The 14,907-nt window shown below is 35.9% G+C and overlaps 1 protein-coding gene across 1 annotated transcript in view; it reads left to right on the top strand.

Moving 5' to 3' along the window:
• FXR1 (fragile X mental retardation, autosomal homolog 1) overlaps positions 1 to 14,907 on the top strand; it is a 67,265-nt gene that overhangs the window by 36,630 nt on the left and 15,728 nt on the right. The window contains exons 8-11 of the mRNA XM_011956718.1: positions 1,712 to 1,882; positions 4,204 to 4,282; positions 8,220 to 8,329; positions 14,685 to 14,771. Coding sequence (XP_011812108.1) covers positions 1,712 to 1,882; positions 4,204 to 4,282; positions 8,220 to 8,329; positions 14,685 to 14,771 — 447 coding nt within the window. The remainder of the gene's footprint in view (positions 1 to 1,711; positions 1,883 to 4,203; positions 4,283 to 8,219; positions 8,330 to 14,684; positions 14,772 to 14,907) is intronic.

Genomic DNA, 14,907 nt, shown 5'->3' with positions numbered 1-14,907 from the left:
TTTTGCCATGTTGGCCAGGCTGGTCTCGAACTCCTGGCCTCAAGTGGTTGCCCGCCTCAGCTTTTCAAAGTGCTGGGATTACAGGCATGAGCCACCGAGCCTGGCCCCCATTTAGTTTTATATTTTATATTTTTCAAGTTCCTTGCTTCAGATGAAGGCAGCCTAGGACCTCTGTTTCGTAACTATTTGGAGTTGTCGTGTCTGTAGAAGAATTCCTTTTTTGCTTTTCCATTTTACCTTGTATCAAACATAGCCTTTCCTTTGCTAAATGCCTGTTGACTTGTTGATAGGACTTAGATGACAGGTGCCAAAGAGTGAAGAAACTAGAGATACTCAGTAGACTGTATTGCTAGTTCTTTACTTTGTATTTATCCTTTTTATTTTTTTCAACTGCCTTGTTGTCTGTCAGTCATTATACCTTTCATCAGTAACTAGTTCACTGTAACAACTCTTGTGTGAGAGGAGAGGAGGACTAGGAGTGGGGTATGATGTGACATGTAGTATTAAAATATGAAGCTTATCATTATATCTCTGTCTTATCCTAAGGTACTCTGTTGTGTCCTGTTCTTCTCTGCTACACTGTTAGGATACTTGTTCTTCCACTCACTCACACTTTCTAGATCTAGATGAACACGTGTGCGTGCAAACATTGTGTTGTCTTAGATAAATTGAGGTATGTTTATTATCCTTAGGACAAATTTGGAAGTGTTCTCATTAATTTAAAAGTTCTGAACAAGGGATATGTGAACAAATCTGTCTGTATCTGGAAAAGTCTTTTAGCCTAATAGACGAATAAAACAATTTCTTTTCCCCATTCATTTTATGACATTAGATGAGTTTTCCTTTATTAAGAGACTGCGTTTTTTTTTTTTTTCTTTATGTGGGTTTTCGGTGCTTTTTTCTTCTCGTGTTTTTCTTTACACTGTGGTAAAGTGCATATGAAACTTAGCATCTTAACCATTTTTAAGTATACGCTTAGTATTAAGTATGTTTACATTATTAATCAATCTTCAGGGCTTCTCATATTGTAAAACTGAAAATCTGTACCCTTTAGACAGCTGCTCATTTTCCCCTTTCCCCAGCCCCTGGCAACCATCATTCTATTTTCTCTTGCTATAAATTTGACTATTTTAGATACCTCATGTAAGTAAAATCATTTTAGTCTTTTTTGTTTCTGACGTATTTTACTTAGCATCAAGGTTCATTTGTGTAGCATGTGTCAGAATTTCCTTTTTAAGGCAGAATGTATATATGACATTGTGTTCTTTCATTGATCTGTGGATTTGGGTTGCTTTCACCTCTTGACTATCGTAAGTAATGCTATGAACATGGATGTGCAATAAAACATTTTGTGGCCACGTGTGGTGGCTCATGCCTATAATCCCATCACTTTGGGAGGCTGAAGTGGGAGGATTGCTTTAGCCAAAGAGTTGGAGACCAGCCTGGGTAACATAGTGAGAGCTCGTCTTCAAAAAATAAAAACATAACAAATTAGCTGGGCTCACTGGTACGTGCCTGTATTTCCAACTATTCAGGAGGCTGAAGTGGGATGATTGCTTGAGCCCAGGAGATGGAAGTGGCAGTGAGCCATGATCATGCCACTGCATGCTAGCCTTGGTGACAGAGTGAGACCCTGTCTGAAAAAAAAACCATACAGAAAAGCCATTTTGTGTTTTGATCTTTTATAATACTAATTTTCCTTTTTTATTAGTGCACAAAACAACTTGCAGCAGCTTTTCATGAGGAATTTGTTGTGAGAGAAGATTTAATGGGCCTGGCAATAGGAACACATGGTAGTAACATTCAGCAAGCTAGGAAGGTTCCTGGAGTTACCGCCATTGAGCTAGATGAAGATACTGGAACATTTAGAATCTATGGAGAGGTAAGTTATCTTTCTCCTGCCTTGGCCTTTACTATAATGTATTAACCATCTATTGTTTGATTATATTTTTATCTGAAATTCCAGTTTCCCAGTGAAACATTTTTGAGGTAGAATTTGTTCAGTTAGCATCAGTCAGCCTAGTAGTCATTACTTACGCAGCTGAATTGAAGTTAACGTATTGAGAGGAGTGAAAGATTTACTAAGTAATTAAATATGTAGTTTTTTAAATTGAAGTTTCTTAACTGCTTCGGAATTTACTTCAGTTTTATACCCATAACAAATAATCTGTCCAACTGTTTTTTTTTCTTTTTTTTTTGAATGTTTACTGTGTGCCAGGCACTGGCAGGAGTAAATGGCATATATTAGCATAGCTTTTCTAGAATTCGAATTTGTATAATGCTTCGTCACTGGTTAATCATGACGTTTGCAGGGGTAGAAAATTAGTAAGTTATTTTTAAAAAGTTACTCAGCCAGGTGCAGTGGCACACATTTGCATTCCCAGCTACTTGGGAATCTGAGGCAGGAGGATTGCTTGAGCCCATGAGTTTGAATCCAGCCAGGGCAACGTAGAGTTTAAAAATATATATATAAATTTATATGTATACATATACACGCACCTTATCTGTATTTTTATGTATGTAAATTGAGACCATCCTTCAAATTTGAGTAACTGGATTTTTTTTTTTTTTTTTTTTTTTTTAAAGAAACAAGGTTTTGCCGTGTTGCACAGGCTGGTCTGGAACTCCTGAGCTCAAGCACTCCGCCTGCCTCAGCCTCCCAAAGTGCCGGGACTGTAGGCATGAGCCACTGCCTGGCCTGGAGTTTTTTTTGAATGACAATTTTGTGTCTTAACTTTTCATACATAGCTCTTACGAACAGCTTCTTTCACATAGTAAAGCTAACTAGAGGCTTTAGTTTTAATTTCGAAACCTTTAAAAGTAGACAGTATAACATAGTAATTAAGGCAGCCAAGCACTGTGGCTCATGTCTGTAACCCCAGCAATTTTGGAGGCTGAAGCAGGAAGATCACTTGAGCCCAGGACTGAGAGGTTGCAGTTATCTATGATCGTCATTGTCCTCTAGCCTGAGTGACAGAGCAAGGTTCTGTCTTGTTGAGAAGAAGGAGGAGAAAAAAAAAAAGACGGGCTTTGGAGCTATACTGCCTGGGTTGGAATTCACTTTAAATAGGCCACTTTGAGTAGGCTTGGAGTGTGTTACTTTGCTTCCTTGTATAAGTGTTCTCATTATAAAATAATAATAGTGCTTACCTTAATATAGTTCTTAAAGATTGGATACATTATACAAAATGTTGATTGCATACGGTATATCACATAGAGTGTGCACACAATAATTTGAGCTATGGTTTTAAAATTAAAAAAATTATTTGCTTTTTTAATTTTTTTAGAGACAGGATCTACTCTATTCTCAGGCTGGAGTGTAGTGGCGTGATCATAGTTCACTGCAGCCTCAGACTCCTGGGCTCACACCATCCTCTGGCCTCAGCCTCTTGAGTAGCTAGGACTATAGGCATGTACCGCCATGCTGGGCTAATTTAAATATGTATCTATATATTTTGTAGAGATAGAGGTTTCCTGTGTTGCCCAGGGTAGTCTTAAACTCTTGACCTTAAATGATCCTCCTACATTGGCCTCCCAAACAAAGTGCTGGGATTATAGGTGTGAGCCCACCACATCTGGCCTTATCTGTGGTTATTAAAGAACAAATGTTAAAAATGAAAATGACTTTTGAGAAGTAAAAAGTCCATGTAGAGACTCACTCTCAAACCTCTAGTCGTTTAAAATTGTACTCATTAGAAATTAGGAATTTTGATAATCTTACCAGTGGGTACTTTTAAAACATGCATCTCTGCAAAAATAGCTTTTTAAGTCATATACCTGATTTTGAGAATAAATAAAATAATTCAGACAATTTGAACAATTTGTGTTGTTAACATTTAACATGAGAATTTCAACCTGGGAGTATAGACTAGTATATTTAGGATTGAATTAAAGTTTTGGCTGTTCAGCAGCTGTGTAATTTAAACTCTGACACTAAATTTCTCAGCAGCTTAAAGATGTTAGAGATGTTATTTTATTTTTGGTTTTAATAGTACTGACTGATTTGGGATTTTTAAAAATGATTTTTTTCTTAAGTACTTTGTGAATCACTTCACCTGAAATCTCTCACCAATGGAATGAGCATAATCTTTTAGTAGAATATAATCATTCAGAATTTTCTCTTTTCTCATCTTTTTGTTTTGGATTATGGGTTGCTTCAAGATTGAAACAGGATTTCATTTTTACTTTTCCCCTCATCTACAGAGTGCTGATGCTGTAAAAAAGGCTAGAGGTTTCTTGGAATTTGTGGAGGATTTTATTCAGGTTCCTAGGAATCTCGTTGGTAGGTACTTTTACTAAATGTTAAATAAGTTAAACATTAGTTACATATATCGACTTAATTGAAAACTGGTCTTGTAGTCTGATAACCTTATTCCCCTTATGTGTAGATTTATTTAGATAGCAATAATTCTTTTTTTGGTGATAACATTTTGTGTAACTTGTTATTGTCATATGTTAAAAAGTGAAGATGTTTCTTCTGTACAGGATGACCCACTAATAAGGCCCAGGGTTTTTATAACAGTTTGTCATTACAGTTTTTCATCAGCCTTCTCATCCCTTGGGATCTTTCCTAATTCTCACTCCTTTACTCTCTTTTTGTCATTGATATATATTCATCAAAATTAATGATAGTACTTTTTGAGAAGGTATTTGTTGTATTTGTTTTGTTTAGTGCGGAAGAAAAGTAACAGTGAACTAACAATAGGGTAATAAACTTCTACACAGTAGGTCCTGAATAGTAGGTTGTCACAAGGCATAGAATAATAAGGTAAGAACTTGTGGGCAGGAGAGAAGGATGATAATATGAGGGGTGGTTTCACTGTTAATTATTTAACACCGTTGTTCAAACTGTTGTACCCATGGATTATAGTTAAGTGACAAGAATTTGCATTTGAAGTTACGGTTAAATGAGCATTATAGGTTGGAGTGAGTTCATTTATAGCTCTGTTATTAATATGCCCTACATCTATGCTGTCTGTCTTTTTGCTATTTGAGGCAATTGGGAAGGTTTTGGTTATGTGTTAAGTACACAGTGACTATACCAAAAATTGACTCTCTAAACATTTAATATAAAAAGAAGCATCAAGATAATGTAGTGAAGTTTACTAGGAGGGGGATGAGTTTTTGTTGTCTATTATCTCTCATTATTTTTTTTTTTTGACGCTAAGGAAATACTTTCAGCTTCTTGGGTTCCATTTATAGAATGTGGCTTATTCTGCCTTTAGGAAATGATGTTTAGCCACAGACGTTCTATTTGTTAAATTGTGTAAAACGAACATTAATAGAAAAATTTAAAAAAAAACTTCCATTTTAAAAAGATTTTTTTTTTGGCCATTAATAAGTAGTATATTCAGGAAAAGTAGTTTAAAACACAGGAATTTGTTTCTTGGAATTTAACTGTTAGTATTTATGAAAAAAGCTTTTTTTTTTTTTGAGATGGAGTCTTGCTTTGTCACCCAGGCTGGAGTGCAGTTGCAGTGACGCACTCTTGGCTCACTGCAACCTCTGCCTCCTGGGTTCAAGCGATTCTCCTGCCTCAGCCTCCCGAGTAGCTGGGACTGGAGGTGCCTGCCACCATGCGTGGCTAATTTTTGTATTTTTAGTAGAGATGTGGTTTCACCATATTGGCCAGGCTGGTCTTGAACTCCTGCTCCTGATCTTGTGATCCGCCCACCTCGGCCTCCCAAAGTGCTGGGTTTACAGGCATGATCCACCGCGCCCGGGTGTAAAAAGCCTTTCAGTTCTGCTCAAACATTTGGATAGGTATGACATTACTGCCAATTGTGTAAGCTCTACTTTATTAGTTCTTGGTATACCATTGTTCACTATAGACTGAACCTTTGGAAAGAGGAGATGTTAAAATTCAATATCAACTTGAAGAATGTTGTATAATTATACATAGGTAAGGTGCACAATGTTATGAAATGTTTATCAGTATCATGAAATCACCTTTGATAAGCTGCTTTTGAAAAGGATGCCCTTTTAAAAAATAATTATTGACATCTGTGAGTACTAACATTGTGGTAGCGGCTGTACAGAGTGTAACTTTAACTAAGGTTTCCTCACTTGTAAAAATGATTTGGCAGTGGGTTTGTGAAAGGGAACCAGGTTTCTTTTCGATCCAAGTCTATCAGTTATAAAAGATAGCCTTGGTCTTAGAGAGTTGTGGTAGGTGTTGTGAGTAAAAGTTTCTAACATTTCAAAAATAAGAAAATTGGGTATATTTGTAGTTCTCTGTTCTCTTTATTCAGTGAAGTGGTGAGTACCTGTTGTCTCTTTTCCTGTATCCTGTCTATGTTGGCTTTGGTGATATGGGTTGTGTGCTGTTTAGGAAATACACAATAGCAGTAACTATTACACATTGGTGAAATACTCAGGAACTTAGTACAAGAATTTCTGTTGGTTGTCATGTGTAAAAGTACAATGTTTCCCTCCATAATGTTTTATGGATGAAGCAGTCTTTTGAAAAATAGTACGTTTTTAGTCCAAATGAAAGAAAAAGAGAACTGAGGAATAAAAGGGAATGAGAACACTTGGTAGGTAAGTTCCAGAGAGGATTGATTACCTTATACATTCGTGTTCTGAGAGTTCTAAGATGACCATTCCCACCCCTCCCAAATCAAAGGGAAAAATATCTGAACATTGATTTGAAAATGGTTCAAAACCTTTCACCTCCAGAAGCGTTCCTTAATCACTTCTCTCTGTCCCTTCAGCATTTATATTCAGTGCTCAATTTATACTGCAGGTCTGCTTCAGTTTGTCAGTATGGTCTGGAATTTAAACTATGGAAATGATCATATAAAATATTGACGGTCTCTGGTGGGACTAAATAAAACTTGCAGGTAGGTTCCTGCCAAGGACCCCAGAAGGGTGATGGATGATCACTCAAAACTGGTATAGTTCACAAGAAGGAAGTGGCAAAAGTTCTGGGGGAGGAATATGGTGTATCAACCTAATCTTTGTTTTTCGAAAGACATTTGCTTGTTTTTAGCAGGGTCAAGGATGGAGTTGCTGCTTGAGCTTCACTGTGTTAACAATGAAGGTTGCTTTTATGTGCTGCTGCTAGGGCTGCTCAGAGAAGATACACGTCATGTGAATTCCCTGCCCTACTTTTTTTTTTTTTTTAAACCTGTTCAATTGCTACTGCTTTTAAATTTAGGGTTATTAATGGGGAAGGAGGCTTGAGAGTAGGAATACAAGAGAGAAAAACCCATTATAGTCCTTTTATTGTATTGACCAGTCTACTGTTGTCATTGTTCTTACTCATTCTTTAATGGAAACTGTTCAGGCATGCAATAGGAAAATCTGCCGTTTTAACCCCTTCAACCAAAGTTTAAGTTTTTGTGAAAAGTGATTTAAAAAGTTGATGTGGACTTGATAACAAATATGCTGTTGCTGTTCACTAAGGGGTACATCTGTTCCATATGGTGAAAGTTACTTGAATAGTACTTGTTAATAGGTACACAACTCAGTGTTGCTTTGTTATTTATGTGAGTATATGCTGATCTTTAGATAGTCCTTTAGGGAAAGAGAGGATTTTGATCCCTTTGTTAATATACTCAATAACTGCTGTTTGACAGACTTGTAAGTGTAGAAAAGTTAAATATTTGAATTTTACGTTATTTTACAGTATTTTATACTTAGCAAGACAGCATATCATGTGCATGCTTTATGTTATTTTTTATATAGCTGTGAAGTACTTGAAAAACTTCTTGGTGTAAAATGTAATACATGTAAATATTCATTCTAAAGTTATCTTCAAGTCATAGAAATCTCTTTCACAGATAGAAACTTGAAAATAAAAGCAAGATTGATGAATTTGTTACTTATGTGAATTACTAAAGTGATAATGATTAATGCCAAATTAAAATAATTTTCTCTTTGCCTTTATATATCCAAGGTTTTGAAATGGATGTTTAAAAAATATGAACATGATATAAGCATATTTTAAAAGTCTAGATTTTGAAAATTTCTTACACATGAGCGCTGTTTGTCAGTCCCAGTTAGTAACCTTAGGCATGCTGAAAGAGGGATTAAGTTTCAGACCAAGGGTAAAATTTCTTGGTAGTCTATAGGGTGAGTTAATTGAAAGTAAAAAGATGGGACCTTCACTTGATGGTTATAATTTAGTAGCAAGTTACAAATAATTTGGGCTGACACTGAAAGAATAGCAGAATTGATTTTTAGCTTATCGTTACATTTGTTTTCTCTTTCTAAAGGAAAAGTAATTGGAAAAAATGGCAAAGTTATTCAAGAAATAGTGGACAAATCTGGTGTGGTTCGAGTAAGAATTGAAGGGGACAATGAAAATAAATTACCCAGAGAAGACGTAAGTATTTAAAATGTAATTTCTTTCCCTCTTTAAAATGTCCTTTTTTTTGGCCAACTTGATAGTTATAAACATTTTGTCTGTTTTATCTGATACAGAGGGTTTTTCTTTCTTTTTTTAAAATTATGTTTTTATAACAGTATTTCATACACTTAAAAAAGAAGTCATTTTCTACTGTGTGGGCCTTGTTCTTAGTTGTTTTGATAGTACTTCAGTAAAAAAAGTCAGTTTTGATATACAGATTTCTATTTGATAATCTTAACAGTTATTTTTCATACGTAGAGTGTAAAACTGTAGAACTTGATACTCCCAAAGGGTGTTTTTTTAAAAAAATTCAATAGTTTTTGGGATACAGGTGGTTTTTGGTTACATGGTGAAGGTTCTTCAGTGGTGATTTCTGAGATTTTAGTGCACCTATCACCTGAGCAGTGTACACTGTATCCAATATGTAGTCTTTTATCCCTCATCCACCTTGCAAACTTCCTCCCCCCTGAGTCTCCAGAGTCCATTATAGCATTCTTTTTTTTTTTTGAAACGGAGTCTCGCTCTGTCGCCCAGGCTGGAGTGCAGTGGCCGGATCTCAGCTCACTGCAAGCTCCGCTTCCCGGGTTCACGCCATTCTCCTGCCTCAGCCTCCCGAGCAGCTGGGACTACAGGCGCCCGCCACCTCACCCGGCTAGTTTTTTGTATTTTTTAGTAGAGACGGGGTTTCACCGTGTTAACCAGGATGGTCTTGATCTCCTGACCTCGTGATCCGCCTGTCTCGGCCTCCCAAAGTGCTGGGATTACAGGCTTGAGCCACCGCGCCCGGCCCATTATAGCATTCTTTTGCCTTTGCATCCTTATAGCTAAGCTCCCACTTAGAAGTGAGAACATATGATATTTGGTTTTCCATTCCTGAGTTACTTCACTTAGAATAATGGCCTCCATCCAAGTTGCTGCAAAAGACATTATTTCGTTCCTTTTTATGGCTGAGTAATATTCCATGGTGTGTATATACCACAGTTTTTTTGTATCCACGCATTGGTTGATGGGCACTTAGGTTGGTTCCATATCTTTGCCATTGTGAACTGTGCTGGCAAAGGAATTGTTGATTGTACTCTCCTTAACTGTTTTATACAATCTGAAAGTATTGACTATTTCTTAATTGAAATCATTTTACGCTTTTACATTGCTATAGAATCTGAAAGTATTGACCGTTTCTTTTTTCTTTTCTTTTTCTTTTTTTTTTTTTTATGTGGAGACAGAGTCTCACTCTGTCACCAGGCTGGAGTGCAGTGGCACGTTCTTGGCTCACTGCAACCTCTGCCTCTCTGGTTCAATTGATTCTTCTGCTTCAGCTTCCTGAGTAGCTGGGACTACAGGTGTGCACCACTACCCCCAGTTAATTTTTGCACTTTTAGTAGAGATGGGGTTTCACAAGGTTGGCCAGGGATGGTCTCAATCTTTTGACCTCGTGATCCGTCTGCCTCTGCCTCCCAAAGTGCTGGGATTACGGGCATAAGCCACCGTGCCCAGCCTTGACCATTTCTTAATTGAAATCCCATTATGTTTTTACATTGCTATAGAATGTGAAAGTATTGACTATTTCTTAATTGAAATGCCCTTATGCTTTTATGTTGCTATTCTGGTCGTAGCTTTCTAAAATTTTTCATCTTCTTTCTTCCCACATGTTGATATTTTGTCCCTAATTTTGTTCTTTGCTCCTTTTACATCATTTTAAGGATCTCACGTTGATGGCTTTAGTGATCAACTCTATATACTTAAGCTTTGTGTTCCTGAATATAAGACAAGGATTTTTCACAAAATTATCTCTCAGAAAGCAGTACACTCACAACTTCTTGAGCTTTGCACAATAGAGTATTGTATGGGGAGTTTGTTAACCTGTTGGATAGAGGATCAGTCTTTTAAAAAAGAGAGAAAACTATATATTTAGCCCAGCCAAGTATTTAGTGTTGTAAAGATACCAAAGATAGCCACTTCCTTTATTCCTTTTAATTAGAATGTGGAGGTGAATATACTAAGAATGAATGAGGAAAACAAATATTTAGGTATCATACAGATGAATACTTGTCGCTTGGAATGCTGTTTTCAGTGATTTCATTCTACACTGCATTAAAGAGTGCAAATCTTGCATAACTTATTCTTCATAAGTACTCCTGCCCCATTTTGCATTATTTTAAGATGGCTGCTTATATAAGGATTAAAACTGATGGTCTTACGCCATTATTATTGTCATCATTGTTTTCGTTAATGCTTAGTATAACTAACGGTAAGATGAATGGTGAACCATTTGGCATACAACCAGTGTCTAACAATTGGTCTGAAAAATCATAATATTTATTGGCCAGGGCCATTAAATTGGTCAACTATGAATTTCTAAGCTGGATATTAATGTCTTCTCTTAGCTTGATTTATTTCCAGTTGTTGTTCGGTATTTACTGTTTTGTTAAGTGTACTCTTCTCGGTTTCCTTCATAAGTAAGAATTTACCGTACTTTCTTGTGTTTGTAGTTTTAGCCATTGTTACTGTCATTTCTATGCCAGGGTTAAGAGACGTAAATGCTTACAGAGGCCAAGCAGTTATGTGATTAGGCAAGTTGGAATGTATAAGATAGGGATGGAAAGGACAGTGCCTTTCTTAATGGGGAATGCATGCCTTATTTGTTGCTACAATGATATTTTTTGAGAAGCAGGAAACCTATAATATTCAGAATTTTTCAGTTTTCAAAACACTGCATGCTAAAATAAATCTGAAGGTTGGTATTGGCTTATTGGGGGCCACCATTTCACAATTTAAGTTGGAGACTCAGTCTATAACTTGTTTACTCTGAAGACTTTGGTGATCTCTCCCTAGCCTGAGATGACCTTTCCTGCATTTGTACTATAGCAATTATTGTCTTTATGATTGAGTTTTTAATGATAGTCTTTCAGTCTTATGTTTTGTTTTCTGGTATATGTCTCCAAACCAGTTATGAACTTCTTGAAATCAGGAAGTCAAACCTGAACTTCCATATTCTCCATTCTCCTCTATGACTATGAATTGAAGAGAATGGGCACTTGATAAATATTTTAAGACATTTAAACTTAAAAAATTTTTGAGTTTTTAATTATTAAAGTTTACGTAAAGGTTAGAATAACACAGATGGGTATAATATCAGAAATAAATGTGTATCTGTGCTTTGTACATGTCTCTCCTCTCCATGCCTACTAGGCTTTAACCTGTTTAAACTACCTTTGTATGTTTTTATTTTGCATTAAAAACAATGCTACAGTCAACATCCCCTGTGACTCTTTGCCAACTATAACTGGAGAGGAAATTCCTCGAAGTGGATGTAATAGATCAAAGGTTTTATAGTATTTAAATTTCTAGAGCTTGATAATTACTTTCTCACACATCACCACCACCAGTGTAGGAAATAGGTCTGTTTTCCACATATTCGCCAATACTAGGTTTTATTAAATTTTAGTTAATACCATTACAGTAAGTGTACACTTTATCTTTCTATATGTTTAAAAGACATTTTTTAATTTTTCTGTAACCACCTTTTTGTCCTTTATGTATTTTTTGTCTTTATTGTCAGTGGGTGATAAGACCATTGCTTGTTTCTTTTGACTTGATTTCTTTTTATCCTGAGCAGACATTTTAAAATTTTTATATTGTTGGATTTTTTAGGCTTTTGCTTTATGACTGGACTTTCTGTCATGCTTGGCAAGGTCTTTCCTGTTCCTAGATCAGAGATCTTAATCTCCACTTGTTTTTATTGTTGATGGTTTTTAGTGCATAAACTTTTTGCTCCAGTTTGGTGTAAGGTGTCAGGAACAGGGATTCAGATTTTTCTTAGTGCTAAGTGATTATCTCAGTGTTATCTATTACATATAAATAATCAGTTTTTAATATTTTAAAAAAAAACTTTTAAGTTTCTCCAAAATAACTTAGAAAGATGAACTAATATTCATTAGTAATCATTTACTCTTTAAAGTTTACCATTCCTTTTCTTTGGTGGTAACTAAAGGTGATAACATTTCCCATTCAAGGTCAAGGCATTGTATTTTCTCTTACTCCGTGAAGGTTATCTGTCTGGAATGACTATGTATTTGGCAAAATTTTATTTATTTTTAACATTTGTTTCACATAACAATATTCTTTCTTATTCCCTTAACTTTTCACACCTGGAATGGCATAATTCACTTTCTCCTTAAATTCCTGTTTTTTGATCATATCATTAATGCTGTACAATGAGTTTTTTATGAGAATGTTTATTTTTTTTTTCTGAGATTTTTGATTATCTTTAGAACAGAAACTTTATTCTTACACCTTAGCAGAAGATCCTGGCAGTTAACAAATAGATGTTATTTGGAATTAGGTAACTAGATGAAATTGACTGGCTCAATTGCTAATTTTATGACTTCAGCAAGTTATTTTGTTAACCGTAAAACTGGGATACTATTTCTTAGTTAGTTTTTAAAAGCATGAAATAAAATACATGAAATGCACAATACAGACCTGAAAACAGGCTATATGTTTAAGATTTTTTTAGGTCCTTGCCATCCCACCCCCCTTTTTATTCACTTTGAATGCCCTTTTATCTGCTTGTGAACTCCTGAGGTCAGTGTTAAGACTTCCCCACTCCCTAATCTTAAATTAGTTTCCCTTGTTTCACACTTTCATAGTTGAAATGACTTCTTCACAGCCACTGCGAACCTCTGTAATAGCTGTGCTGTATCCCTAGCACTTGCCCTGTTGCCTAAGTTTTAAATCAACTGTATCTAAAAATCATTACTCTTAAAAATTACTTTGAAAATAATTGAGTCATATATAGAACTAAAACGTCTTAAGCCATGCTTAGTTTCATATTTAGAACCAAAAATCCCTAAGCCATTCTGTTTAAGTAACTGTTAGAAACTATTCTGTAAAAAGAAGAAAATGAGAGACATGGAAACTGATTGGGGGAGTTAAGCTTTACTCTCATTTTTCTCAGCCATTAAGAAGCTGGAAGTATGTTTCTTTAAAGAAGAAAAATTCACAGTGTGCCATCGTATTTCTCTTTTCTGCCACTTTTTAAAAACCTTCTTATTCAGAAATTCAGCAAAGTAAACCAAGTCTGACCTAATACTTTGATTTACCTCTACATATTTATGCTCTGGAGGTGATATTTCTTTTAGTGATTAGGAAGTACCTCTTGTAGTACACAGACACTTAAGATTTTGTTATCTGAGCACATACTGTAGGGATAAGTGGGCTAATGTGCTTTATTATGCTTTAAAGCAATACTTACTGAGATGATGTATCTAGCCTGGAAGTTCATAGCCAGTTTGAAGGAAAATTGTTTATTTTTGTTTTTGGAGACAGAGCCTTGCTCTGTTGTCCAGGCTGGAGGGCAGTGGCACAGTCTTGGCTCACTGCAGTCTCTGTCTCCCAGGCTCAAGCTATCTTCCTACCTCAGCCTCCCAAGTAGCTGGGACTACAGGCATGTGCTACTGTGCCAGCTGATTTTTGTATATTTTGTGGAGACGTGGTTTGTCTATGTTGTCCAGGCTGATCTCGAACTCATGAGCTCAAGTGATCCACCTGCCTCAGCCTCCCAAAGTGCTAGGATTATAGGTGTGAGTCACCATGACCTGCCAGAAAATCATTTTAACTTTAAAAGTTGATTTATATACTTGGAAAATTAAATTGATTATAAATCAGAAAACTTGGTATAAACTGATTTTTAAAAATGATTTTTAAAGTGTTTAGCACACAGAACACAATTTACAACAGTAAATTGGGGTGCAAATCTGACAAGTTATTGAAAATCTGAGTATTTCAACTTATATGGATTTTAGCATTTTTTCCCCCTTAAATCTTGAAGTTTAATACATGTAAATTGCTGCGTGTTTCAGAAGAGTTTTCCTAATTATATATTGGGGCTGGGTACGGTGGCTCACGCCTGTAACCCCTTTGGGAAGTCAGTAATCCCAGCACTTTGGGAAGCCAAGGCAGGAGGATCGCCTGAGGCAAGGAGTTGGGCAGCAGAGCAAGACCCTGTCTCTACAAAAAATAAAAAATAATGACTGGTTGTGGTGACACGCATCTGTAGTTTCAGCTACTCTAGAGGCTGAGACAGGAGAATCACTTGAGCCCAGGAGTTTGATGCTGCAGTGAGCTGTGATTGCACCACTGCACTGTAGCCTGGGCAACAGAGCAAGATGTCATCTCAAAAAAAAAAAAAAAAAAGGTAGGTTTGTGTGTGTGTGTGTGTGTGTGTGTGTATGCCTGCCTTCCTGCCTGTCAATTTCATGTCACTTTCAGACTAGAACTTTGTTAAAATATTAAACACTGAAGACCATTTTTTTTTTTTTTTTTTTAACAGGGTATGGTTCCATTTGTATTTGTTGGCACTAAAGAAAGCATTGGAAATGTGCAAGTTCTTTTAGAGTATCATATTGCTTATCTAAAGGTTTGTATATGGTTCATACTATATTCTGATATCGTTGCTGCATTTACTACATAAATGTACATTTGCTACAAATTTAAAATGTCCTCACATTAAACATTTTATATTTGAAGTAAACTTCAAATCTTTAAATATTTTT

Source organism: Colobus angolensis, unplaced genomic scaffold, assembly GCF_000951035.1.
Source record: "Colobus angolensis palliatus isolate OR3802 unplaced genomic scaffold, Cang.pa_1.0 Scaffold422, whole genome shotgun sequence".
Taxonomy (NCBI): Eukaryota; Metazoa; Chordata; class Mammalia; order Primates; family Cercopithecidae; genus Colobus; species Colobus angolensis.
This window is presented reverse-complemented; position numbering and strand designations above follow the sequence as displayed.